The sequence below is a fragment of the Pongo pygmaeus genome, chromosome 13 (assembly GCF_028885625.2).
Source record: "Pongo pygmaeus isolate AG05252 chromosome 13, NHGRI_mPonPyg2-v2.0_pri, whole genome shotgun sequence".
In the NCBI taxonomy this organism is placed as follows: domain Eukaryota; kingdom Metazoa; phylum Chordata; class Mammalia; order Primates; family Hominidae; genus Pongo; species Pongo pygmaeus.
In genome coordinates, this window is record NC_072386.2 from 100,478,030 (window position 1) to 100,502,705 (window position 24,676).

Sequence of the window (24,676 nt, forward strand, 5' to 3'; positions counted from 1 at the left end):
GATGATTTTTTCTTTTTTGAGGTTTATCCATGTTGTAGCCTCAATCACTATCCCTTTCACTCTTTTTAATGCTGAATAATATTTCATTTAATCAATATGCCAGGCTGGGCATGGTGGCTTATGCCTGTGATCCCAGCACTTTGGGAGGCCAAAGTGGGTAGACCACTTGAGCCCAGGAGTTGGAGACCAGCCTGGACAACATGGTGAAACTGTGTATCTGCAAAAAATACAAAAATTAGCTGGACGTGGTGGCATGCATCTGTAGTCCCAGCTACATGGGAGGCTGAGGTAGGAGGTTCACCTGAGTCTAGGAGGTAGAGAGTGCAGTGAGCTGTGATTGTGTCACTGCACTCTATCCTGGGTGATGACAGAGTAAGACCCTGTCTTTAAAAAAAAAAAAAAAAAAAAAAATATGCCAGTGTCTTGGGTTTTTTTTTTTTTTTTACAGCCCAGAGGTCTTTTATTTATTTATTTTTTTAACACCTATTATGCCATGAATTCATAGGGAATAAGTTCCAGCAGTTCAGGCTCCTTCCCATTGGTTCTCACAAAGTGCTTCTCTGGGTGGAGCAGGTTGGCACTTCAGTTGAACCCAGGTACCTTTCTCTTTGGCTTCTGTCTTTTTCTGATCATTTTCCTTCACGCATTTCAGGAAGCTATCTCGGCTCTTAGAGTGCTTAATGTGCTCAATACACACATTAATTCTCTTGGCAAGAATCTTGCCCTTAACTTGTTTGTTTACAACAATGCCAACAGCATGCTGGGTAACATTGTAGACTCTTCCAGTTTTGCCATGGTAACACTTGTGGGGCATTCCTTTTTGAACAGTGGGCATTCCTTTTTGAACAGTACCCATTCCCTTGATGTCTACAATATCACCTTTCTTATAGATTCGCATATACGTGGCCAAAGGAACAACTCCATGTTTTCTAAAAGGCCTAGAGAACATATATCAGGTGCCTCTCCTCTTTCCCTTTGTGTTCGTCATTTTGGCGAATTACTGGAAGATGGCGTTTCTGGCCGAAAGGCTTTTTTTTTTTTGTTCATTCAGAAGTTGATGGATTTTGAGGTTGTTTCTACTTTCTGGCAGTAAGTATTCTTGCTATGAATAGTCGCTGCTGTGGATAGTCACATGTAAGCCTTTGTGTGGACATAGGTCTTCCTTTGTCTTGGGATCATACCTAGGAGTGGAATTGCTGGGTCGTATGGTGAATCTGGGTTTAACTTTTTAAAAAGCTGTCAGACTCTTTTCCAAAGCATCTACACCACTTTACACCTCACCAGCAATGAATGAGTCTTCCAAGTTTTCTACATCCCAGCCAACACTTGCTACTGTCCATCTTTTGATTATGACCATCCTAGTGGGTGTGTAGCAGTATGTCATTGTGGTTTTGGTTTGCATTTTCCTAGTGGCTAATGACACTGAGTTATTTTCATGTGCTTATTGCCTATTTGTATGCAGTTAATTTTTAATGGCTTGATTTCCTTTTTTGTCATAGTTTGTTCAATTATTAAATTGAAGCACTCTCTCATTGCAGCTGCCCAGTCAGTGTTTTCTGAGTGAGGGACCCTCTTGTTGGCTGTGGCAGGAGGGTGCACTCAACTCACCCTTCCCCTTTAAGATCACTGCCCTCTCCACCACTACGTCCCTCTGCAGGGGTCACATCAATCTCTCTTCTTTCTATTTATTTTCTTTCTCTCACTCTTTTCTTTCTTTCTTTCTTTTAGACAGGGTCTCACTATGTCACCCAGGCTGGAGCATGGTGCGATCATGGCTCACTGCAGCCTCAACCTCCCAGGCCCAAGCAATCCTCCTACCTCAGCCTCCTGTGTAGCTGGGCCTATAGGCGTGCAGCACCACACTTGGGTAAATTTTTATTTTTTGTAGAGAAGGAGGACTCCCTATGTTGCCCAGGCCAATCTTGAACTCCTGGGCTCAAGTGATCCTCCTTCCTCAGCCTCCCAAAGTGTGAGATTACAGGTGTAAGCCATCACACCCAGCGATTATCTCTCTTTTCTATTTTCCCTTCACATCTTAGCCTTTTTTCTTTAATTATTTTTATTAGCCTAATCAATCCTATTTTTTATTGTGGTAAAACAGATATAACATAACATTTACCATTTTAAGCACTTTTAAAGGGTACCCGTCTGTGGCATTAGGTACATTCAAAGTGTTCTGCAACCATCATTGTCATCCATCCTTCTCCAGAACTTTTTCAGCATCTTCTTCAACTGAAACTCTCTACCCATTAAATACCAGCCCCCCATTCTCTCCTACTCCAGCTCCTGTCAACCACCTAAATGTTACATTTTACACCTAAAATGTATTACTATTTAATTGCCTTCTCAAAGGGATTTTGAATACATTATGTTAATAGTAAAAAGCCAGTAAGGCCGGGCGTGGTGGCTCACTACTGTAATCCCAGCACTTTGGGAGGCCAAGGCAGGTGAATCACTTGAGGTCAGGAATTCAAGACCAGCCTTGCCAACACAGTGAAACCCCGTCTCTACTAAAAATACAAAAATTAGCTGGGTATGGTGGCACACACCTGTAATCTCAGCCACTGTGGAGGCTGAGGCACGAGAATCGCTTGAACCCAGGAGGTAGAGGTTGCAGTGAGCCGAGATCGTGCCACTGCACTCCAGCCTGGGCAATAGAGCGAGATGCAGTCTCAAAAACAAAAACAAAAACAGAAAAGCCAGTAAGATGGCTACTCCTCAGAAATAAAGTAGGAAGCTGCTACAAGCTAGATTTTTAAAGATATTGCTGGTTAAAGAAGTTCCTTTCTTATGTGGCATGAACTGTCCAGGACCCTCATACTGGAAATGTCTTGGCCTTATTCAGCTGGTGGTGCCTTGCTGCAAGTCCCAAATCACACCTGCTTGGCTCTGCATCATTTTCTTGAATTTTGTTTATCCAATGACTGGATAAAATGACATCAAGTAATCCATGTTAAAGAAATATCTTTAGGATAAAAATTTTGTGATTTGGCTGTCATTTTCATCAAATACACCAACTAAATCCTAAATGCTTTCATTATCTTGCCCTCTTGTCCATATATACTAAGACTAAAAACTAAGTGTTTGCAAAAAGGAATACAAAAAATTTTAGCACAGCAGAATTTTCCTCAGAATGAAGTCTGGTATTCTTATTTACATGTTCAATATTTCTCATTTATGCTTGAACGAGAAACAAGGTTGGTACCCCTTAGGCAAGCTAGAGATTCTGGCTGTAAAACCATTTGAAAAGGGTACAGTTTCTATTCAAGGACATGGGAAAGCCACATTTAGAAAAGGATGTTGCTTCTCTACACGTAAAACTTGTTGGAAGACAGATTATCCTCCTAGAAGGGCAGATGTTCTGTATTACAAAAGAGGAAAAGCATTTAGACTCTTCCGGTGGTGAATAGAGGCCACAGGTTACAGCTTTCTTTGGCCTTTGCTTTTAAAAAAACATTCTGCTGAAGGCCTTTTGTTGCCAGTGGTGTCCAGCCGGTTGCCCTTTGTATTTGATGATGACGACATTGAAAGGATTGTTTTGTGCAGGGACTCTGGACAAAAAAGAGACATTTGGGACAGAAAACCTTTCTACATTGTGTATATACATACAGATCGCTCTAAATTTGGTTCCTTGCCAAAGGAAATATTTTTGAAGATTTTTTAAAAAAACCTTGAAACTATTCAGGGTAGTGGATCTCAGAGGGGGTTTGGCAGTGGTGGGTAGGAGGCATATCGGCCCTATATGGGTCGGTTTTTATAATACATGTCTTTGAGAATCATTGTCTTGAATTTTCTTTAAAATGAATATGAAGAGCTCTGTTGTAAACTGTAATAAACTATATCATTAATGGTTATTTATTATTCCTGTGTGCTACTCCCTATTTGTCAAATAAAATAAATGTGAAAGAAATGAAGTCACAACCATTGACAGCTTTCAATAATCTATGTATAGATAAGGAATATTCGTGGCAAGTGAATAATCTCAGGTACCTTCTTCTTTGCCATTTTATTTCTTCACCGTGTTCTCTTGCCAACAATAATAGCTAACATGGGTTGAACGTTTGCTTTGAGCTGAGTACTGTGCTACACATACGCCATCTCATATAATCCTCCAGATGACTCTGCTAAGGAGAAACTGTTATTAATCCCATTCTACAGATGTGTGACTGTGGCACGGTAAAGTAACTTACCCAAGATCTCAAAGTGAGTGTGTGGTGGAGCCAAGCTTTGAACCCAGATGGAAGGACACTTTGTAGCCTCTCTGTTTGGGTTTTAATAAGTGCAAGTTTATTTTTTTATTAGCTAAAGCAGGGGAGCTCCAAGGACAGGGCAAGGGTAGCTGAGCCAGATAAAATACTAGATGCCCAGTTCGATTTGAATTAAATTGCATGGGACATACTTATATTAAAAAATTATTTGTTGTTTACCTAAAATTCAGATTTTACTGGGTGTTCTGTATTTCTATTTGCCAAGTCCAGTGGCCCTAGGCAAGAGGAGTGTTGAAAAGGAAATGAAGGGAACCGCATAATGTGTTTTGATTATTGTCCTTTGGGATTATTTGTGGTTTTGGGTTCTTTTTTTTAAAAAAAAGAAAAAAAAGACTTTTTTCATTTTGAACATGACAATGTATTTTATTAAGCTTTAAACCAGACAGATGTATATTTTAAGGACCTGTAATATGCTGATAACCTATCAAGGGACATCCCTTGATATGCTTCTTTGCTAGGAATCCAAATCTGATCCATGCCAAGATTTGTACCTCATTGGTTTCTCTACGAAGTGAAACTGTGAGAAACACTACCCTCTATTTGTTTGTTTGATTGTTTTTTCTTTTGAACAACAACAACAACAAAAACCCTTTACCTCAATCTGAGTATATCATGACTTTGTGGAAGCCTTATTCTAGGATCTTCTTTTTAGTTGGGATATCAGTGTTAGCCTAATTTCATTTTCTGCAGATAGCTTCATCATCCCAATTTTTAAAATGTTGATGAAATACTCTTGTGCTTTTACCAACTCCTACTTGGTAAAATCCCCTATCTCTGAGTGGTCACCCTAAAATACATGACATGGGCATGAATATTCCCAGCAAAAGTTCTGACACATTCATAAATGCTTCCTGAGGACATCTGTCTGTTTCCTTCTATGCACATTTTGAACATTCCAGCAGTGAGAATGACTAATGATGCTAAAGCTCTAGAAACTGTCACGTGTTGCTGTTCAGTATGTCAGAGCCTGTCTGCAGATAAGCCTCATTTCTTAAGAATAATCTGTCCCAATCCAGCTAGTTTTGCAACGAGGCTCATTTGCAAGTACCAAAGTCTATGACTTGTGAAAGAACCAAGCCACACAAACCAAACATAGAACCCAGTGACAGAAACTATTGGTCTTTAGTGCTACTGGAAGGTAGCCAACCTGGTTCTCATTTAGGCAGGGAACCAGTTTGTCTCTCTAGTTAATGTCTGAATAAATTACCATTCATGTCCCTGAGGGTTTGGAATGATTGCAAATTATTTCTGAAATCCTGGGTAGAACTCATGTGGCCACTTACAATAAGCCTTGTCCTTCTGCAACTGGTCAGGTATCAGAGAGGTCTCATAAATCAAGATTGTAGTTATCAGGAAAAGTTGTTGGATTCATAGAGTAGGGGCCAAGGGAAAACTTTCCCTTTGCCCTCTGAAATTTCGTTGAAAAATCAATTGACACTAGACAGATTAACGGGAGAAATGGCATAGAAGTTTACTAATGTGCAAAGAGAGAAAATTACACACAATGGCGTACAGATGGTTATATACCCTTCTTCTTAGAGGAAACGGAGATAGGAAGTGTGGAGATAGGAAGTGGGCGGCGGGGGGGCAGTAAATGATTTTTACTTGAAGAACAAACAGTGACCTGGGACAAAGTCTGTTGGGCCCACAGAACAGACAACAATTTGTGACAGAAGTCTGTTCAGATATGTTGACAGACTTCAGTCTTTCTTCCTGCTATATGAGTTTCAGTTAATGAAAACTCAAGGAAGAGACCAGAGGTAATTGTTTTCTTCTCTGGAGGGTAAGATTTTAGGCAGATAAGGGAACTTCACAGAACCATTTCATCCTGTGCTTAGGGGAGAGACAGAAGATTGACAGACAGGAGTGAGGGGAGGTCAGAAAGACCTTGAGACTTCTTCAGGTTCAGAATATCAAAGCATCATATTTGGGGATATAGGTTTCTGAGCCCTAACAATGGGAAGAATGATCTTTCTGTATCATATGAATACTGAAGATTGTTGAAGTGAGCATCTAGTGCTCCTATCTCGATAAATTATCCAATGCCTTTCCCATCTCTTTCTCCTACCCATTCTCTAGTGGCCTGCCCTCTTGCCTTTTTTATTGTAGTGAAAACTTAGTAGTAAAAAACACACTTGGTAAAAATCATGACATACATGTAAATTGTATGTAAAAAGATGACATGCTTATACAAGATGCTTGATTCATTGCCTAGCAGAGCAGGCCACTGATAGGTCTGCATACCACGAGCTGGTCTGTTTTGAGGTCACTTATGCTTACTATCATTGCAACAACTACTTCTTCCTCAGAAGTGAGTCAGTGGAGATGTGACATTTATTTGATCTCAGCATTTTTATGTCTGTTTCTGAAAAGAAAAAGGTACCAGCAGTTGCAGTTCCCACTCCATCTCCCAAAGGGATCTGGGCTAGAGGGTAGGGTATTGGATTTGTCATCATACTTTCCATCTGTTCACAGATTGTGAGGTTTATTTTTGTTTCTGTTTTTGTTTTTTGAGACAGGGTCTCACCTTGTTGCCCAGGCTGGAGTGCAGTGGCGCCATCTCAGCTCACTGCAACCTCCACCTCCCGGGTTCAAGTATTTCTTGTGCCTTAGCCTCTAGCCTTCCTGGTAGCTGGGATTACAGGTGTGCGCCACCACGCCTGGCTAATTTTTGTATTTTTAGTAGAGACAGGGCTTCACCATATTGGCCAGGCTGGTCTCGAACTCCTGACCTCAACCGATCCGCCCACCTCAGCTTCCCAATGTACTGGGATTAGAGGTGTAAGCCACTGCACCCCACCAGAGTGTGAGTTTTGATCTCCAACAGTATGCATTTTCTAGTGAAATTCAGTTTAATAAAATGAATAAGGAGATAATAGCTAACATGTATTGAGAACTTCCCATGTGTCAGGTAGTGCTCTGGGTGTTTAGGGTATTCTATTATTTAATTCTTACCACAACCCTATGAGGTGGGTACTAGGATATCTCCAGTTTACAGAGAAAACAAGGTGCAGAGAGATTAAGTAACTTGTCTAAGGTCACACAGACAAGGAGTGCCGGAGCCTAGGTCTAAGCCAGACAGCACTAGATCTTCATGACTTTGTCACAGTGCTTCACCTTGGAGAATAATGAGATGATGCTGGTATGTAGACATGCTAAGGAGGTCTTCCTTGCCTCACAGTCCTGATCAATACGGGGGCTTTTATGTAGTTCTGTTTGCATTCATTCTTCCAATGCAAAGCTGGAGTTTACCTAGTGGGATAAGATTTGATTTTCATCCTTGAGAATGAGTTGTTCTTCAGGCTTGCCCATGAGTCTTCATCCTGTCAGCATTCTGATTACATTTCTCATTATCATTCTCCTGCAGTGATTCATGAGTATGATAAAACCAAACAGCCTTCTCAGTAAATAAGCAAAGCTTAGCTTATGGTAAAAAAAAAAAAAAAAGTAGAGCTTTCTTTGAATCTGGAGAAATTAAGCACACAGGTGTCCTGCAATATTAGTTAAGAGACTACTGCACCCATCATACTGTAGCTTAAGACAGTTTCTTCTTTTAGTTTTTTCTAAAATATCTCAATGTCTGTGTTATGCCACAAATAATACAGCCTTGGTTAACTTTTGGATTAAAAAAAATCAACTTATTGGCCAGGCATGGTGGCTTACACCTATGATTGTAGGACTTTGGGAGGCTGAGGCAAGAGGATTGCTTGAACTCAGGAGTTTGAGACCAGCCTGGGCAACTTGGCCAGACATCATCTCTAATTAAAGAAAAAAACTGCTGTGCGCGGTGGCTCACGCCTGTAATTCCAGCAGTTTGGGAGGCCGAGGCGGGTGGATCACGAGGTCAGGAGTTTGAGACTATCCTGGCTAATATGGTGAAACCCCGTCTCTACTAAAAATACAAAAATTAGCTGGGTGTGGTGGCGTGTGCCTGTAGTCCCAGCCACTCAGGAGGCTGAGGCAGAAGAATCGCTTGACCCCAGGAGGAGGAGGCTGCAGTGAGCTGAGATTGTGCCACTGCACTCCAGCCTGGGTGACAGAGTGAGACTCTGTCTCAAAAAATAAATAAATCAATAAATAAAATAAAAAATAAAAAAACAAACAAAATAAAAAAATAAAAAAACAAACAAACTAGCCAGGTATGGTGGTGTGCACATGTAGTCTCAGCTACTCAGGAGACAGGTGGGAGAATCACTTGAGCCTGGGAGGATGAGGCTGCAGTAAGCCACAATCCTACCACTGCACTCTGTCCTGGGTGACAGAAGGAGACCCTATTTCTATTAAAAATAAATAAATAAATTTATTGAATGTTGTATTATATGTAGCATACCATATTTAAGCAGGGTCAAATTTTTGGCCTGACTTTTCAAATTAATGTGAATAAGTCATTTTGAAATTTTGGAGACAAAACCTTATTTAAGTTGAGAAATAGACAAACATTCATCCACTAAGAATTATTCTTTTTATTATTCTTAGTGTGTTTGAGTTGGTTCTTGCACAGAAAATATAAATAAATCCCAAATATGAAAAAATTTCTAAGTTTATATTAAGTGTATCCCATGAGTGACATAGGAAAATCCCTTTTAAGAGAAATGATATTGCAAAAGACACAACAAATCTTTTTCTCTTTTAAATAAAAATATGCATTCTGTTTCTAAGCATTTTCCAAACCTCTCTCCTTTGTGTGGCTTTTACTAAACCTTCTATCCTGTAACAGTCATTGACTTCTTCCTACTTTCTTTTTCTCTCTTTCCTTCTCTCCCTTCACTACCTTTCTTTTTCCCAGTGTTTACTGTGGGCTAGCCACTGTGTTAAACACTTTACCTGCATTACTCTCTTTAACACTCAAAATGATGCCATGAGATAGGTACCATTTTTTGTCCCATTGTGCAGATGAAGAAATCAACACTTTGAGAAGGTAAAGACTTTATAAGCTCACAAATTCTGGAAGAGCAGAGTCAGAATTCAATTCCAGGTTTGTCATATTTCAGAGCCCACAGTTTATTGCTTTCTCTGTAATGAGTAAATATTTCTTTTAGAATCAAAAAATATTTTAATTAAAATGTAATGACAGGAAAATAGTTATGATCCTGGGAGCAAGAATTAGTCAAGAATGGACCTGATCTAAGACCACTCTAGTTTTTTGGACAGGCTATGAACCAGTGGACTGGCACAGATTAATACAAATATCACATAGCTAATATTAATTGAGAATCTAAAAGGTATATTCTGTGGCCTTCATAAGCATGAACTTATCCATTGAGTTCCATGAACCCATGATATAGATACTATACACTTGTTCTTATTTTAAAGACTAGGAATCTGAGGCACAGGGAGATAAAGTAACCTGTGGAAGTTCCTGCTCAGAATCAGTGGAAGAATGAGGATTCTGCCTTCATTCCTAGCATTCTTCGTGTGGTTAGCATAGTCCCCTAACCACAGTGCCAGGGCACCTCTTGCCTGTGATCCCTAAGTGCTCTTCTGCATGTTTCTTTCTTTCTTTCTTTCTTTTTTTTTTTTCCTATTTTTTTTTGAGATGGAGTTTCACTCCTGTTGCCCAGGCTGGAGTGCAATGGCGTGATCTTGGCTCACCACAACCTCTGCCTCCTGGGCTCAAGCAATTCTCCTGCCTCAGCCTCCTAATTAGCTGGGATTACAGGCATGCGCCACCACGCCCGGCCAATTTTGCATTTTTAGTAGAGACAGGGTTTCTCCATGTTGTTCAGGCTGGTCTCAAACTCCCGACCTCAGGTGATCCGCTCGCCTTGGCCTCCCAAAGTGCTGGGATTACAGGGATTACAGGCGTGAACCACCACACCCAGCTTCTTTTGCATGTTTCTTGGGGAATGCAGAGCCAGTTAACTTTACAACTAGCCATTCACTTGGAATTCAGATCCACAGCATAGAAAAGACCATAGCGTATGCTTTCCCTATGGAGAGAATCCAATAACTATCAAGCCGTATAGTCCCTTTTTTTTTTTTTTTTTTTTTTGAGACACAGTTTTGTCGCCCAGGCTGGAGTCCAGTGGTGTGATCTCAGCTCACTGCAACCTCTGCTTCCCAGGCTCAAGCGGTTCTCCTGCCTCAGCCTCCCGAATAGCTGGGATTACAGGTGCCCACCACCATGCCTGGCTAATTTTTGTATTTTTAGTAGAGACGCGGTTTCACCATGTTGGCCAGGCTGGTCTCAAACTCCTGACCTCGTGATCCACCCACCTCAGCCTCCCAAAGTGCTAGGATTACAGGTGTGAGCCACCATGCCCGGCCGCCATATATTCTTTGTATAAGTGACATGTCTGAAAATAGCTGTGTTTATGATTACAGAGTTAAAGGGAAAAGAATGCCATAGCTAATGGGAGAGAAAAATGAAAGGCCAACTGAATTTGCCCATGGTAAATGTTAGAAATTTAAGGGTCAATGTGATCCTTTCATATGAAATACTAAATTCTTGGAATCAACTTATGGGAAAATCTAGTTTGTTTAGTGTTTTACAAGTGCTTTTTTTCTGCCTAAAATTCAAGAACTACTTTACCCAATGTACTAAATATATATGTGTGTGTGTGTGTATATATATACATAAAAAATATAATATATAAGAAATATATATTATATATAATATATAAGAAATATATATTATATATAATATATAAGAAATATATATTATATATAATATATAAGAAATATATATTATATATAATATATAAGAAATATATATTATATATAATATATAAGAAATATATATTATATATAATATATAAGAAATATATATTATATATTATATAAGAAATATATATTATATATTATATAAGAAATATATATTATATATAATATATAAGAAATATATATTATATATAATATATAAGAAATATATATTATATATAATATATAAGAAATATATATTATATATAATATATAAGAAATATATTATATAATATATAATAAATATATATAATATATAATATATAATAAATATATATAATAAATATATTGTTTTGGTGAGTTGGTACTTTTTGTTGTTGTTGTTGAGATGGAGTCTTTCTCTGTCGCCCAGGCTCGAGTGCAGTGGCGCGATCTCAGCTCACTGCAAGCTCCGCCTCTCGGGTTCACGCCATTCTCCTGCCTCAGCTTCCTGAGAGTACAGGCGCCCGCCACCACGCCCAGCTAATTTTTTTGGTATTTTTAGTAGAGACGGGGTTTCACCGTGTTAGCTAGGATGGTCTCGATCTCCTGACCTCGTGATCCTCCCGCCTCGGCCTCCCAAAGTGCTTGGATTACAGGCGTGAGCCACCGTGCCTGGCCCTGTACTTTGTTTTTTTTTAAAAGAAACTTCCTAGAAACCCTGATCAAGTGTGAGTTTTTTTGAACCAGTTAATAAGAACACTTTATTGTAATGAAAATAAGAGGTTTTGGGCATGCATCTGATAATTATGTGTTGAATGCTTCCTGAGGGCAATGCTTTGTGCCATGTGTCATGTGCCTGGTGCAGCTTCCACTTCCAATTATGTCTGGAATCTGATTTCACCATTGATGTCAGCACTCCACCATTACCATTCTGCTTTCAGCCATTATCATCTCTTGCCCAGATTATTACAATAGCTTCTAAGTGGTCTCCCGGCCACTCCTTTCCCTTTCTGTAACACAGACTCCACCCAGAAGCAGCCACAGTGATCTTTTAAAAATCTAAACCAAATCAAGTCATTTTTCTGCTTGAAATAATGCAGTGGCTTCTCATCTTATTCAGGAAAATAAGTAATCCAAAGTGCTTATCAAGGTTTGCAAGGACCTTATGATCTGGCTCACTGCCAGTCTTCTCTCACCCCTCCTTTCTCAGCTCTGAAGTCCTCCTGGCTGCTCCAAACATCATTGCTCATGGTCCCCACACCTGCTGTTCCCTATGTTAGAATGCTTTTCCCCTTGATATCTCCCTGGCTCACTTCCTTCCCTTCTCCAGGTCTCTGCTCAAATGTTCCCTCAGTAAAGAGTCTGTTCTTGACCGTTACATAAAATGGTACTCACCTCCTACTGCCGTTAATATCTATCCCTTTACCCTGCTTTATTTTTCTTTATAACAATTACCACCTCCTGACACATAATACATTTCATGTATGTGCATGAATGAATTCAATTGGCCTTTGATTTTCTTTCCTGTTATCTATGACATTCTTCTCTTGCTTATTGTTTATCTCACCTCATTATCCATGCCATATTAGGATGTAAGCTACATGAACACGGGGACTTTCCTTTTTTTTTTTCAACAAATATTTTTTGTTGTTTGTTTTTTTGAAACAGAGTTTCACTCTTGTTGCCCAGGCTGGAGTGCAATGGCACGATCTCAGCTCACTGCAACCTCAACCTCTGCCTCCCAGGTTCAAGCAATTCTCCTGCCTCAGCCTCCCGAGTAGCTGGGATTACAGGCATGCGCCACCACGCCCAGCTAATTTTGTATTTTTAGTAGGGACAGGGTTACTCCACGTTGGTTAGGCTGGTCTTGAACTCCTGACCTCAGGTGATCCACCCACCTTGGCCTACCAACGTGCTGGGATTACAGGCGTGAGCCACCACACCCGGCTTCAACAACAAATATTGAATGAGCACCTACTCTATGCCAAGCTCTAGGCATCTAGAAATTAACAAAAGAGACCAGGTCTTGTACTTATGTAGATTACACCTCAGTAGGGTGAGATAGACAAGAAACAAGCAAGTAAATACTATCATATGAAAGATGGTGATTAATGCTCTGGAGAAAAATCAGAATATTGTAGAATATGGGGTGATGTGGTTATGGCTAAAAGGATGACCCATCTTTAACAAGGTAGTCAAGACTATAGGAGGAGCAGGTTTTGAGAGGAAATTAAGAATTTGCAATATACTTGTTAATATAAAAATGCCTTCTAGGCATCCAGTGGAGAGGTTAAGTATGAGTCTGAAGTTCCATGGAGAAAATAGGCTGACATATAAATTTGGGATTCACCTATGCACAGCCATTGACTGGATGAGATCACAGAGAGAATGGCCTGAGGGATAGAAGGGATCAAGCCCAAGTCATTGCTCCATCCAAATTAAAGATTTGGAAAATGAGGAAGAACCCTAAAAGAGGACTAAGAAAGAATGGTCAGTGAGACTGGGCGCAGTCGCTCATGCCTATAATCCCAGCACTTTGGGAGGCCCTCAAGGTGGCAGCATCACTTGAGCCCAGCCGTTTGAGACTAACCTGGGCAGCATAGCAAGACCTCCCTCTCTACAAAGAATAAAAAAATTAGCCAGGTGAGGCAGCACACACCTGTCATCCAAGGCTGAGGTGGGAGGATTGCTTGAGCCTGGCAGGTCAAGGCTTCAGTAAGCTGTGATTATACCATTGCACTCCAGCCTGGGTGACAGAGTGACCCTGTCTCAAAAAAAAAAAAAAAAAAAAGGTCAGAGAGCACTGAGGAGAATCAAGAAACTGTTGTGAAAGCCAAATGAAGAAAGTAGTTCAAATGTGACTGACTGACTGATGTCCTGTGTTAAATCCTGCTTAAAGATCAGGTCGGGTGAGTTTGGAGAAATGACCACTGGGTTTGGCAACCTCAGGGTCACTGATGACTTTGACAAGTGCTGTCTTGGTGAAGAAAACATCTCTTTTAAGAACTTTTGCTTTAAGGGGAAACAGAATTGAAGTGGTAGGATCAAGAGAATTTCTCTTAAAAAAATTATTGTAGGCTGGGCATGGTGGCTCATACCTGTAATCCTAGCACTTTGGGAGGCCGAGGTGGGCAGATCACCTGAGGTCAGGAGTTCGAGACTGGCCTGTCCAACATGGCGAAACCCCGTTTCTACTAAAAATACAAAAAAATTACCCAGGCTTGGTGGTGGGTGCCTGTAATCCCAGCTACTTGAGAGGCTGAGGCAGGAGAATTGCTTGAACTTGGGAGGTGGTTGCAGTGAGCTGAGATCGTGCCACTGCACCCCAGCCTGGCAACAAGAGCAAAACTCCATCTCAAAAAGAAAAAAAAAAAAAATTATTGTCATAGAAAACACTAATAACGTTGGCCTGGTGTGGTGGTGGCTCATATCTGTAACCCAGCAATTTGAGAAGCCAAGGCAGGGAATTACTTGAGCCCAGGAGTTCAAGACCAGCCTGTGCAACATAGGGAAAGCTTGTCTCTACAAAAGATACAAAAATTAGCCAGGCATGCTGGCACATGCCTGTAGACCCAGCTACTCAGGAGGCTGAGGTGGGAGGATCACTCGAGCCCAGGAAGTTGAGGCTGCAGTGAGCCATGATCATGCTACTGCACTCCAGCCATGGTGACAGAGTGAGGCCCTATCTCAATAAATAAATAATTTTAAAAAGAAAATGCATAATATACAATCTACCCTCTTAAAGTGTTCATTTAGTACAGTATTATTAACTGTGGGCACATGAAAATTTTTTTTGATAGAAGAAATCACAGCATATTTGATAAGGTGAAAGAAAATTCATGTTTTGGGAAGGATAAAATTGCTGGAATAATGTCCTAGAGGAGATGAGAAGGGAGGGATGGCAAGGCTGAGCGATTTTCCTAAGGTCACACAGCCAGTAAGTGACAGGTCAAGATTCCAATCTAGGTCTTCTGGCTCTCTGTTTTTTACTGACATTTTGCTATACCGTAAAATGAGAAAAATGGCTTGGGCGACATGTAACTTTCCTCCTAGTTCTAACTTTCATGTCTCTAACATTTTGAGATGCCTTCACCCATCCCAAGCATGTAAAGAAAATTCCCAAGTCAAACATAGTAGCAGCAGCAGCAGCAGCAGCACCTATCTGAACCCACAGTTCTTGTCTAGGTGCTCACCTATCTCATCTCAACCACTCTATGAATTACTTAGCAGTCAGCACTTGGACTTCTCAATGCCTGAGCCCTTTATAGGAATCACAAACTGTTTCTGATACCTGGAAGCTTTAATCATTTATGTTGTCTGTCTGGCTTCCTAAGGTATTTGAGTTTGCAATACTTCCTCCTAAAATTAACTAGGCAGTGGTTTAAAAAGAAAAGGAAGGAAGGGAGGGAGGGAAGGAAGGAATGAAGGAAGGAGAGAAGGAAGGAAGACAGGAGAATACAAAGAAAGGAAGGAAGGAGAGGAGAAGAGAGGAGAGGGATAGGGAGCTATAAAGAAGGTGTTTACTTAATGAGTTGGAAAATCTTCAGAAACAATATGGGTATGGGTACTTTAGTTGATTGTATTATAAGCTATTGTGGTTTCTAAAGTGATTTTATGTTGGCCATGGTCCCAATCCAACAGAGGCTTTTAATATGCTATAATAGCTATTATTATTCTCCGTATTTAAATGATCTTAACACCTTATAATCGTAATGGTTACTTAGAGAAGTAATTAATTTATTCTGTGTATGTAAACATAATATGCCTTCATAATATTGTCCCATCATCTTCAGTGAACTTTACATTAATGCTAGGAAAGTCATTTAATATGTTCAGTATACTAGAAGGAAAAAGCCCATTTCTCAGTGGATAGTTCTCAATACTAAAACATTTGACAAGCAAATCAGAGACTACCGCAGAGACTATCTCTGAGAGAATCAGAGTTCTTAAAATTTAAAATCTCAAGATTTGGTCTTTTTCCCCCTAATATGACTGAAAAATCCTTGTGGTTCTTCCCTTAAATTAACAGCCTGTGCTTAAAAGTTCTGAGGGAAACACTTGCAAATTACTAGGAAAATGTTACAGTCCTATTTTTTTTAACAAAAACTAAAAAATAATTTCCTGTTTTATCTAAAATTGAAAAGAAGTTAAGCACCACTGGAAAAGAAAAATACATTTGCATCTAAAACACAGGTCCCTAATGAGAAGAAATTCACTTGGTTAACTCAGTAAAAGCTGTCTTCTGGGACTCCACACTATTGGCACTGTTTTCCAGCATTCTATCTGTGAACAAGCTGTGTACATTCCAAGTATATTAGGCATATTTTATGTTTTCAGTGCCATGCTTAAAGAGTACCTTGTTGTATGCTGTCTCTCTATTACAGCATGAACTCTGGAGTGTTTACTAGATTTTTTAAATGCTTCAGTTGCTAAATGAGATAAAAGTCTCAGCCAAGAACCAAAGAACTTGGACCTCATAGGACTTTGCTCCTGTTTATTATCAAAGTAATACATGGCTACATTCTTGTCATTATTCCACAAGATTTGAGGCCTCTGGAATCAAGGTGCCATCTTGCTTTCCTCACCAGGGGACTCTGTCCTCTGGGCTCTTTCTCATTTCCCAACTCTGTCTTTCTCCTACATAGATACCCACTTTTCACTCTTTCCAACACAGGTCTTCCCATGCTGCTTTTTTGTTGTTGAAGATTTTAGTTTCGAATAGTGTTTTTTTTTTTTTTTTATTAGTATACTGGTGCCATTTACATGTATATTACAATGGGCAATTTGGGTGGTACAATGTCATGTCAATGTCGAGAAGGCACAGCCCAGCTACAGTCTGGAACACAGTGTAAACAATTCCATGGGCAAATGTTGCTCGGGTTTTGGAATGTTTCTTATAGGTGTTTTTAAATGTCTTTTAAAGAGCCTCAAGCAGCTGCAGTGAATATAATCAGGTCACCGTTTCCTTATGTTTAAGGGTTTGGCGGAGGAGAGGTCAAATGTGAGGATGCAGGGAAAGGAAATAAATGTGGAACAGGCAGGAAAGAAACTTACTTGGGCACAGGAAGCCAGAGACCCTGGAGAGGAAAAGCAGGAACCGCAAACTAAGCTAAGAACCACAGTAAACACAGTCTGAGAGCCAAGTGTTCTCTTATGACATCATCCCTGTTGCTGTGTTTGCTTCTCTGTCCTTTCTTCAAGTAAGGGTGACTGTGTCCACCTCCTGTGGTTCCCAAACCAGGCTATCATGGAATCAGATGGAAAGCTTAAGCAAACACAGATTCCTGCTCTCTGGATCACCTAGAGAAAGGAACCTGGAAATTTTCTTTTCTTGTTTTCCAGCTACTCCCAATGTAAGCCAACTTGGAATCAACTAATTTACAACATCTTAAAAGCTGACCACCTTATCTTAGGGAAAGGCCAACCCCTTGGAGAAAAGATGGTTTAGAAGGGTGTTTTTAATTGTATAAAACACAACTATAAGTCAATGCAAACAATCCACAGACTAACATATGCCAGTCTTGGATGTGCATTCTGAAAGTTGATGGTTAAAATAGTCTATGTGGGCTGGATGCAGTGGCTCAGGCGAGTTTGAGACCAGCCTGACCAACATGGAGAAACCCGGTCTCTACTAAGAATACAAAATTAGCCGGGCGTGGTGGCGTGTGCCTGTAATCCCAGCTACTCGAGAAGCTGAGGGAGGAGAATTGCTTGAATCCAGGAGGTGGAGGTTTCGGTGAGCGGAGATCGTGCCATTGCACTCCAGCCTGGGCAGTAGGTCTACGGATGGATCATGCCTGCTACAGAAAAGCCAATGATGCTTAATCCAGAGATGACCTTTTTGCCATTAAGTAAGAACCAGAGATCAGTGAGAAATGTCTTACTTTGGAAATCCGTAAACGTACAAATCATCCATATGGATGGTGTAAAACCACTAGTTGAGCTAGAGTAAGCAAATGATCTTTGTGGATTCTAGGAATTAATTGACTAAATATCCCATGTCCTCCTGCTTACACTCCTACCAACATAGTATTGGAGGTTGTCTGATGCTCACCCCACTATTTTTATGGATTTTTATCTTGAGGCACAATGGGTTGGGGTTAGTTCTCCTAGACTCTTGTTGTTCTGATTTCCTATTTCTTCTGAATTCTTTTTTTAAAATTCTTTTTTAATTTTTGTGGGTACATAGTAGGTGGCATGTAATGTATAAATAATTACATCAGAGTAAACTGGGCATCCATCACCTCCCCAGTATTTTTCTTTTGTGTTACAAACAATCCAATTATAGTTTTAGTTATTTTTAAATGTACAATTAAATTATTTTTGACTGTGGTCACCCTGTTGGGCTAGCAAATACTAGGTCTTATTCATTCTTTCTATTTTTTTGTATCCGTTAATCATCCCTACTCCCCCGCCTCCCTGTTACCTTTCCCAGCCTCTGATAACCACCCTTCTTCCCTCTATCCTCGTGAGTTCATCCTCTGAATTCTTACTGTTACATCCATTTTGGCTCCTATGCCTGGTCTTCACCCCACACCAACTCACACATAAACCCCTTTCTTCCCTTTGGTGCCCCAGACAAATGCTGTTATCAGAAGTGTAGGGGGTTACAAGAAGTGTTTACATCACAACATAACACTCAAACAACTTTAAAAGTGTATATTAAATATTTTCTTTTGGCCCTCTCTGTGATCTGGAATTTCTTGTTTACTGACCCCTCCCCACCACTCTGGTCTTTCATCCAACTTGAGAGATTTTGTAAACTTCTGAATTCCAAAAATGAATTGCAGGTTCAAGTGTATAAACATTTTCTATCTCTAGAGTTATCACCAAATTATCTTTCAGATTTACCAATTTATTATCAATCTTTATGCCCATCAATAAAGTATAATCACTTGATTTTCATCATTCCCTTGCCAAAAATACATATTTGTATTTTATATATTTACTCATATTGTAGGCAAAAAAAAAAAAATTAGTCCAATATTTTACTTGCACTTTTTTAATTATGAAGAGTTTGAGTATCTCTTCACAAGTTCAAGGGTCAGTTTTGCTTATTTATCTGTAAACTACGTTTTTGTTTTTTTTTTTGGAGACAGTGTCTCACTCTGTCACCCTGCTGGAGTGCAGTGGCGTGATCATGGCTAACTGTAGCCTTGACCTCCTGGGTTCAAGCAATCCTCCCATCTCAGCCTCCCAAGCAGCTGGTACCACAAGCATGTCACCACACCCCGCTGATTTTTTTATTTTTTGTAGAGACAGGGTCTCACCATGTTGCCCAGGCTGGTCTCAAGTCAACCTCCCACCTTGGCTTCCCAAAGTGTTGGGATTACAGGTGTGAGCCATCACACCCAGCCCAGGTTTGTTTTTTCTATTAAGGAGTTGGTAGTTTTCTTCAATTTTCTTATTGATTTGCAAAAACTCTTAACATATGAGGAATAGTAACTCATTGTCATATATGTTGCAAATATTTCCCCCAGTTTGTTTCTTCTCTGAAATTTTCAGTGGTGCATCTGATCCCATGAAGATCCCCCTGGGCTTGGGATTACTGCTAGCTTCTCAGTGAGCTCACCCACTGTTTGATGGGAAAGCCCCAGGGACATAGAGCTATTTGTTTAGTGTGAGCCAGTCTTTTTGTTTCTGTTGTTGTTTGCTTTTCCTGCTTTTTCTTTTTCTTTCTTTTCTTTTTTTTTTTTTGAGATGAAGTCTCGCTCTGTCGCCCAGGCTGAAGTGTAGTGGCCTGATCTCAGCTCACTACAACTTCTGCCTCCAGGGTTCAAGTGTTTCTCCTGCCTCAGCCTCCCAAGTAGCTGGGATTACAGGCACCTGTCACCACACCCAGCTAATTTTTGTATTTTTAGTAGAGACGGGGTTTCACCATGTTGACCAGGCTGGTCTCAAACTACTGACCTCAGGGGATCCACCCGCCTCGGCCTCCCAAAGTGTTGGGATTACAGGCGTGCCACCGCACCCGGCCTTCCCTCTTTTTCTTACTTTTTTTTTTTTTTTTTTTTAAATTTTCAGCCAACCTTTATTTTCTGTGGGACACATTTAGCACTTGTGAATTACTCCCAGCTGATACTTTTTGGTCTGTCGCCTTGGTAGGAGGAGGAAATAGCAAATTCCCTTTTATGACGCACTGTCTTGCCCCCACCTTCTGGTTTTCAGATCAGTTCTCTGAGACACTTATAAGTCTATTTTTCAGCTTCTACTGTTCTCTAAGTTTGGGGGCATGTGCCTACTGCTAGACCATTATTATTTGCCGGATTTAGTTCATTTTGTTCAGTTTGAGGAGAGAGGGAGAAGAGCTTTTCTCAACCTGTATCTAGGCTAACTTCTCCCCAGAAAGCTATTCTTTACTTTGTGTGTTTTTGTAGAAAGAACATTCTACTTCTTGGGTCCCCTGGAGGCCACTCTTGCTCAGGGGTGTAGTTTAAAGTGGGCCAGTAGCATGGGAGAGGCAATGTGAGTAAAAATGTACACTTAGGCCACAATGAAAGAAATCTTGATTTTCTGTCCCCCTAAAAAGATTTCCATGGAAGATTTTGTGCCCTTGATGGTATAGGGCCTGTGGGAACATGTAACATTTACACGTTTGAGTTATATTTCTCTCACATAATTAATAGCCATTTATTTTATTCAAATATGCTCCTAAAGTACATCTAGGAGAGTAAATATGCTTCTTTTATTATAAAATATTCTCAGCTCTAATAATCATTATTATGTTAACACACATACAATGTGATGAACCACAAGCAGGCAGTGCGTGATAAAGCTAACCTTGCCCATTGCCAGTGTTTCCCAAACTTTCATGTTTTTAAGAATCACCTGGGAGCTGTTAACGCAGTTTCCTTGGCCCCGCCCCACACATTCTGATTCAATAAAGGTAGAGCCCAGGAATCTGCCTTTCTTTTTTCTTTCTTTTTTTTTTTGAGGCAGTCTCTGTCACCCAGGCTGGAGTGCAGTGGTGCAATCTCGGCTCACTGCAACCTCTGCCGCCCGTGTTCAAGCGATTCTCCTGCTTCAGCCTCCCGAGTAGCTGGGATTACAGGCTCCTGCCACCGTGCCTGGCTAATTTTTGTAGGTTTTTAGTTGAGATGGGGTTTCACCATCTTGGCCAGGCTGGTCTTGAACTCCTGACCTCGTGATCCACCCACCTCGGCCTCCCAAAGTGCTGGGATTACAGGCGTGAGCCACTGCACCCTGCTGGAATCTGCCTTTTTAACAAGCACTATCTGTGGTCTTTAGTACTGGCTTCGAAAAATTCTGGGGCAAGATATCTCAACCTCAGCATTACTGACATTTAGGGCTCAATAATTCTTTGTTGGTGGGGCGCTGTCCTGTAGATGCCAGTAGCAACCCCCCTAATCGTGACAATAAGAAATGTCTCTAGACATTGCCAAAATGTCCCCTGGGGAGTTTAATCACCCTCAGTTGGGAACCACTGGCCTAGGAGAAAATAAATGAGAAAATGTTAATTAAAAACAGTGTTTACTTTTGCACGCAGCCATTCATACTCTTGCATGGATTTCATTGAACAAATTAAACAACTATTTCTGAGCATCTGGTATGTACCAAGCCTTTTATATTAAAAATGTTTAATCATGGCTACCTCTTTAATAATTTGGAAGGTGAAAGAAAAGAAAATGTTCTTCTAAATTAGTATCTATTGAGCATATATTTTTCCTAAATTAATATTCCTAATAGTTTTCTGAAGAATATTCTAGAACTTTAAAATTAATATTAACAAAGCATTGACGTTGTTTTAGTAAAGACGCAATTCAGAATAAAGTTGGTATGATTGCTTTACACTTTTTTTTTTGAGATGGAGTTTCGCTCTTGTTGCCCAGGCTGGAGTGCGATGGCATGATCTCGGCTCACTGCAACCTCTGCCTCCCAGGTTCAAACGATTCTCCTGTCTCAGCCTCCTGAGTAGCTGGGATTGAAGGCATGAGCCACCACGCCTGGCTAATTTTGTATTTTTAGTAGAGACGGGGCTTCTCTATGTTGGTCAGGCTGGTCTCAAACTCCAGACCTCAGGTGATCCGCCCGCCTCAGCCTCCCAAAGTGCTGGGATTACAGGCGTGAGCCACTGCACCTGGCCTTGCTTTACTGTTTCTAATAATGGAACTAATTATGTTTGTAAATTTTACACTTATTCTAATTTAGGAAGATACGAGAAGAGACTGATGAAGTACCTGACATGATACTGTTTATAAAATCTCACATCTGATGTAATTCTAAAATTCTTCCTTAGCAAGTCTATGGTCCATATAAATAAATAAGTGATATCCAAGTACACTCATTTTAATGTGAGTTTTTCACATGATATTAAAATATTAAAAATAGATCAGTATGTAGGGCACCCAAGCATTTAATTCCTTAAATCGGAGACATGAGGAGAAAAAAATGAAAAGGAAGAAAGAAAAGAAGGAAAAGGAAGGAAGGAAGAAAAAGTTGAGTCACGGCTGAAGCTCTGGCATCTCTAACCACTGGTCAGTAAATTCTATTGAAATTCAATAGTATAAGAGACAAACAGGCAAAAAGGATGGTGAAACCATTTCCAAATACCAAGATAAAGGAGCCTTCAGGAACCCTGAGAACAGCTGATGTCCCATTGTAGACTTCATCCTCTTCCTTGGGTGAAAGTGTGAATAGAGCTCAAGGCAGGGAAGAAGTCTTTTCTCTGGAGGTGCTATTTATGGTGCCCTTGGCCTGGATGGGCTTTCCGGGTAGTTTCCAAGGGTATCATTTCTTTGTATTGGAAATCAGGGACCTTTGTGGGTTAGAAAAGTAGAATCAGGCCATGGCTATTGTCTTTCCCTGCTGTGTTTCACATGTAAAATTGACTCCCAGAAGAGCATCCCAGGGCCTTGTCAAGGAGCAGGGAAAACAGCAGACTGCCCTAGGGTGGAAACCTAACTGAGAGTGCAAGGGCTACTTGCAAAGCTGGGGAGAGAGAATTACTGGGAAAATCGTGCCTAGGGCAAAGCTGAATTCAAGAAATCTGACTTTTGTGATCTTCCTCTGCTGAGAATGAATGCCGCCACCTACAGCGGAGTAAGACCACAGCTTGCTTTTGAAAAGTGTTGCTCTCTAGGTGGGATGTTTGTTTGTGTGTGCGTGTCCTCTCTCAGGATTTCTAGACGGTTCATTTTCAAAGGGTCATTAACATTATTTAAATATTCATGGTGGAGGAGGGGATGAGAGACTGAAATTTCAGACATCTCAAGAGTGAGGGATGGCTGGCCACCCGCCTAATACAGCCCCAGTCTGCGGATCAGCTGCCTCCTTCCCCTCCGCTGGCTTTGTTAGCACACGCGCTCTGACACCGGGCCACCGGCTGCCACTACACGGAGGGCAGCAGGAAGGCTCTGGCGAGCCAGTGAGCTGGAAGCATCTCTGTCCACACCTCAGCCTCTGAACCCCATCGGGGGAGTCCTCAAACACGCGGAGACACCATTACTGCCACAAAGACGCACTTCCCAACCAGTTCCGGGGGTCGCTCTGACCCTGAGGACAGTCGTGGTGCTAGGTAAGGGACGAGGGGCTGTTTCCCCGCCTGAGTGGGAACTCAGCAGCTCCTGGCATTTGAGCGCACACAGGCACTCACACACTTCCACATACGCTCATGCGCACATATGTGTACACTAACACACACGTCCACGTGCACACACAGCGACACGCCACCCCGCCCCAAGGCCCCGTGCGCTAACAAGTATCCACATATCCAGACACAGCGCTCCCCTGAGTTAGGAAATACTCAGCTTTGCGCGCCCCATCCATCCCTCCATCTTTCCCTCTCTCCAGTCTCTCCATTCATTCATTTCTTCGTTTGTGCATCGATTCCGCCGAAGCCACTGAGAGGTGTGGGTAGATGGGGAGGGGAGCGGAGGGGAGGGGCGGTCCGTGGGCGCTGGGCTACTGGAGGGGAAGCGAGGAGGCGGGGAAGGGGCGGGCCCCGGGAGCAGGCGGGCGGGACTCCCCGCCCTCCAGCGCGCCCGGAGGCTACCACTCCCTGCAGATGCGCTGGCCCCAGCCCGGGGCTGCCGCTCGCCTTTCCCCGGAGTCTCCTGGACCCCCGGAGCGGGAGGCAGCGGCCGCGCGGCGCTGGAGCAGAGCCTCAGGACTGCACCCCCGGGAGCGGGCGCCCAGAGGTGGGTGTCCAAGCTGGGGAGGGGAGGGGCTGGAGTGTCCTCGAGTGTGAGGAAGGGGTGGCCGAGGAAGGGCTGGAAATCTGGGAGTCCTCGGAAGCACCGCGGGCTTTTAAAGGGCTTTTTGTGGTCCTTGTCGAGCGGAGCGTGTGCTGGGACAGGGCCCGGGTGGAGGGGCTGTGGCCATGTGGATTTGAATTCCTAGGTTTGTGGGAGGGCCAAGCCTTTGGCTGCCTTTGTTCAATGCTTATCACTTATATATGCTTTAAAAAATAAACGCAGGACTCCGCTTCTCCCTGTATACACACAGAGCTGGGCTGTGCGTGTCCTTTTCAGGAAAAGCAGTGAAATCAAATGTGGTTGTGGCCGCGTCTGCTGCCCCGGGAGCACTGGGAGGTGCAGCAGTTCCTTCTAGCTCGCGAGGAAGGCGCGGGTCCTGCCTTTTGGGTGGCAGAGCCGGGGGCATTTTCGCCAAGTCCTGAACTTTTCAGAGAGACTGACGTCAGGGAGGGCCGGGCCCCGGCCCCAGCAGGAGTCTTTCGGAATAGGGTCCAGGGAGCCGAACTCAGGAGATGATGCAGGAGGAGCCAGCAGCCTCTTCTGCCCTGGGAGGGAGAACGCGGTCCGGGTCCG

General features: G+C 41.8%; 2 protein-coding genes across 9 annotated transcripts in view; one reads left to right on the forward strand and one right to left on the reverse strand.

Moving 5' to 3' along the window:
* PALM2AKAP2 (PALM2 and AKAP2 fusion) overlaps positions 1–24,676 on the forward strand; it is a 388,965-nt gene that overhangs the window by 246,480 nt on the left and 117,809 nt on the right. The gene's annotated exons all lie outside the window — the stretch shown is intronic.
* LOC129043614 (large ribosomal subunit protein eL21-like) lies at positions 524–1,007 on the reverse strand. Its single transcript, XM_054500352.2, has one exon. It carries the CDS (start codon positions 947–949, stop codon positions 524–526), a length of 426 nt encoding a protein of 141 aa, XP_054356327.1. The 5' UTR covers positions 950–1,007.